The sequence below is a fragment of the Drosophila willistoni genome, unplaced genomic scaffold (assembly GCF_018902025.1).
Source record: "Drosophila willistoni isolate 14030-0811.24 unplaced genomic scaffold, UCI_dwil_1.1 Seg143.1, whole genome shotgun sequence".
In the NCBI taxonomy this organism is placed as follows: Eukaryota; Metazoa; Arthropoda; class Insecta; order Diptera; family Drosophilidae; genus Drosophila; species Drosophila willistoni.
Window position 1 is genome coordinate 1485153 of NW_025814102.1, and position 4613 is coordinate 1489765.

At 33.3% G+C, this 4613-nt stretch overlaps 1 protein-coding gene across 1 annotated transcript; it reads right to left on the reverse strand.

Moving 5' to 3' along the window:
• Positions 1-444: 444 nt before the first annotated feature.
• On the reverse strand, positions 445-1569 carry LOC124460850 (probable G-protein coupled receptor Mth-like 2). Its single transcript, XM_047012455.1, has 3 exons — positions 1455-1569; positions 870-947; positions 445-620 (listed from the first exon to the last, which is right to left on the reverse strand). Exons 1-3 carry the CDS (start codon positions 1567-1569, stop codon positions 445-447), a joined length of 369 nt encoding a protein of 122 aa, XP_046868411.1.
• Positions 1570-4613: the final 3044 nt, after the last annotated feature.

Genomic DNA, 4613 nt, shown 5'->3' on the forward strand with positions numbered 1-4613 from the left:
TATGAAACCGCAGCCAATTGGCTGTTTCATATTCACACAGATGATTCCTTAAATGTAGATGATTTCTTTTTCAGCAGAGCCCGATTAGACTGAGAAAATACTGAACTTGATTTCTCTTTTCCTTGGATTCTAAAATGATAGGATTGGCTATTAATGAAATACTGTGATTACATACGAATACATACCGATTACGGCATGACTCATAAACATTTCGTTTCAACACAAACAATACTAAAATAATCCCTCCCTGACAGTAATGAAATATATCGGTAATATCGAAGATGTAACCCCATACATATTTATCTTGCATTAAATACGAAACAACAAACAAATTCCAAGACACTCCCATTAATAAGAATAAACGTAAAAAGAAGCTGTATCTAAAAATAAATTAAAATAGAAAGAAAAAATATTAAAATAGTCTTTGACAAAGTAAAATTTACTTTACTCTTGTTTATCCGAATTCAGTTTTTGCTTTCTTTCGTGATGCTTCACTATGTTCCTTAGCTCTTTTTTGACCTTCATTATTTGAAAAGCAGTCAATATAAATAAAGTTGTATTGAATATGATCAATATCCAAATGGGTCCATAGAAATACACCATGCCGGACCAATCGAAAGCTTCAAAACGAAAAAGTATAGTTTAGAAATTTCTAATATGTATAAATAATTCTTATTTAGATATACTTTTAATCCAGCATCCAGTATAGAAGACTCCGGGAATCCAAGTAAGATCAGTATTAGGCTCAAGAAAAAAGACTTGATCAAGAATAAATATCAATATGGTAAATAAAAGTGGAACGCCCCAGGCATATAAATTATAAATGAGAAAGCGATTTCCTGCCATATAACGATTGACATTGTTACTACGAAACGAATTCCACAGATCAAAACTCATGACATTTAACCAAAAGAAGGCAGCCAATATACTAAAGTATCCCACATAACCTGAAATGGTTTTCAAATTTTAGTATATGCTAAATATATCGAATAATTGGGTAGTTTCATCAAATTCTCACCAGCTATAAAACACAAAAAAAGGTAAGTGATAAGTACTTTATACATATTCAGTAAAAGGATTAAATAACCAACAAAAAGACTACCCAAATAGCAAGCAAAGCATTTTCCATGAAGATTTCGCAGCTTCGGTAAATATAAGTACACTCCGATTGTTATTAAAAAGGACAACAAAGATATAGGAATCGCTAAGACGGAAAACAATATTGATTTTTTTATAAATATATATTTTAAAATATATAATTTTGTTTTCGGAAAACTTTTACTTACTTATTTTTGCCCCGAGTTGTGAAGACGGAGCAATTAGACAATTGTGGGGAAAGAGACGAATTTCTTTATTCAATTCAAAAGGCTGCAGGCAATATTCGCTCTTATTAAAAAAGACTCCATCGTATTTACGCAAAAATGTTCCATTTTCAAACAGCGACCATTCGTAACCTTCATCGTGATCATCAAGATAATATGTTCCCGTTTCCTGACAAGGCAAAGGTAGATGCCTTTGTACAACAAACTCGCTGAGGACATCTTTCTCCGTAACACTACCATCATCCATAGTTATATTTAATTTGGGGTCATACTCCAATATCTCATTCACATTGCCTTGACACTCGCCATTTATTAACAATAGATTATGGTGGCAACAGAATCGCACACAGGACTTTAGTTTGCAGGCACATCCACGAATATGTTCAGCCACTAGAATCCGTTCATCACCGAATCCCGTTAATTTATAATCATATATACCGGTGTACTCAGCGGGTATAAGTAGGTTTTCATATAAATAGGATCCATTTGAATCAGGCTGAATGCCACTTAAGTCAACAGTATCAAAGTAATCACAATCGAATTCAGCCCAGGCGACATTAATGGTGGCCAGCAATAAAAATGCTATTGAAACCGCTTTACTGGTAATTAGCATTTTCTTACACAGACTATTATAACACATATGTTGAAATTTTCACAATCCCGATTAGCTTAAAATCCGAATTTCGATTTTTGTTTTAAGTGCGTTTACTTTGAAGGTTTGGCATAAACTGAGTTAAACATATCAACTTTTGACTTATTTTGTTCCATATATGAATAGTAACTGCACTGATTCATACCTTTATCGCGTTCGTGGTTTTACATGTTAACTGAACCATCAAGAGTATGAATTTCTTTGGAATAAAATGTTATTGTAGAAAGATAGATTTCAGCAAAGAAATTGCTAACTTTAGGACAGTCTTCAGTTTTTGGAGTTTTTAAATTTGTTTAATTTGTATTTTATAAATAAGGTAAGACAGTTAATGTTTTTGGCGGTAAATTTTAAAATCAATGTTGACAAACATTAAAATCTGCCTTTTTTCTGGATACGGCAACTCTATTTATGTTATGTTTGGCCCAATGGTCTGGCAACGTTGTTTGATAAGTATCAATCGATAGAAAATCAGTGATGTCATTTTTTGTTGGGCCAAAATATCTAAAATCGTCTGAAGAAAACAGTTAAAAAAAGCCGAGTCCCCAGAAAAGTGGAAAAAATCTGATTTATATTTATTGTTTTTTATTCAAGAATAAATGTATTACCCAATAATACTGTATAGTGAATATCTTCCTTACCGCTCAGATAATATTCTCTCTGTTCTATTGAAGGTATTTTAATATTTCGTTCCAGAAGTTTATAGTGTCGTCTACATTTTCCCATTGTATCAAGCTTATTTTAAAAAAAATAGTTGGACCTCGATTATCCGTGACGGTCGGGACCACAACCATCACGGAAAATCAAAAAACCCGAAAAATCGACAGCAAAATTTCGACGTATTTCGTTCTTGAAATTTTATAAGTGCATACATATCTTTAAATGAATCCACAAACAAATGTTTCTTAGTTCAACAACCGTTTATTGGTGTAATATGTACATACACGTGTGTTTCTCATTGGTTGCTAGCCATAACGGGGAAGCCCCGAATTCGTATTATTATTTTAGAAAAACATTTTCGTTTGAAATCACGGATAATAGGGGTAATCACGGTTAATAGTGAGAATGAAACAAATTCAACTTCCTCCCGGATAATAGGGGTGCCCGGTTAATGGGTGATCGGATAATCTAGGTCCAACTGTATTTAAATTTGCTAAAAAAGCTTGAATTCCCGCTGCCCGCTGTTTTCAAATTTTTCCAGCAATCGCATTTCCAAAAAAGCCAGATCTGGCTGGAAAAAAGCTGAAATGACATCAGTGGTTCGATGTGCCTTCTGGGGTTTCTGCCGAATGGGCAAAAAGGTAAGGCCGAATAATACATTTCAAGCGAATTGGTGGCGAATTTTTTCTCTTCACGGCAAATATTTTCTGTTCACAGCGAAAATGGTTCTCTTTACGGCGAATATTCTCGAGAGTAAAACGTGCGAACATGTTGGAGTTGGGCTCATCGGTTGCAGTTCGCCTCATTGGTTGGGATCAATGATTACAGTTCGGATCAATTGTTCGATTCAATGATTGCGGTTGGCCTCATTCGTATGACGTTGGCATAAATGGCTCGAGTTCGACGTGGTGGCAAGGAGTTCGGTGTGTTCGGAAAGGGTAGTCGTAGGGAGGTTCACTTTTTGAAGCTTTTCGACACCTTACTTATTGCTTATTATGTCATAACAAAGTGTCTTAAGTAACAAATTAAATTGATTGAATTTAAAAAACAACTTGAAACTTTCAATTCATTCGCATCTTAAAGAATTTGTATAATTTTTTTTCCAAAATATTTATGGAAGATTCGAATAAATTTACCTTTAAAGATGTCGTAGAATATGGCAAAATCCGAGAATCAAGGCTTTGGCGTTAGAAAATCTTTAAGATGCCGGACTATTATCAAAAATATTGATCTTCCTGCTTACAAAAATATATGACATCACTTCTAATGAGTTTTGTCTATGTGTTTATCCTTGAAACAAAAAGTATGTGAAGAGTATGAATTAACCGGCTTTGTGTTTTCGCAAAGAGTTCGATGTGGCTTCGGGTGGTTCGTAGCGAACTCGCGTTATTGTTGTTTTTTTGTTGTTTTTTTTTTTTATTGTTGTTGTTTTGGTTTTGAAGTGAGCGGACGTGCTGCGGACTACCGTTAGTAATTTTTATAAACTTTATTGTTTATTCTATTTGCGCGAAAAGGAAACGGGAAACAAATGTAGTAATAATCGCTTTTAAATAAATAGAGCGACAATTTATTTAATCTACATAGACAAATGAAAATTATTGAAAGAGAAAATCGTGCATCTGTTTATTTTTTTTGTAAATTTTTTTTATTGGCATTAACAACAAATGGTGAATAAGAAGAACAACAAAGGAATAATTTAATGTATTTAGAGGCGAAAGGAGTTAATTCGGTTTAGCTTTGCATAAAAATCATCTTTCTTTCTCTCATTCTCTTTCCATTTGCGGTTAACAACAATTGCAACAATAAAAACTTGTTTAAAGTTTATTTGAGAGAGAGTGTGTGTATGTGTGTATGTGTGAGCGCAATGCTTGTGTATGTGTTTGTTTGTTTACGCGCGGCTTTTTACCAAAAAGAAAACAACAACAAAAAAATGAAATAAAAAAATATATTATATCGTATTTTCAATGCATAAAAAAAAGCCA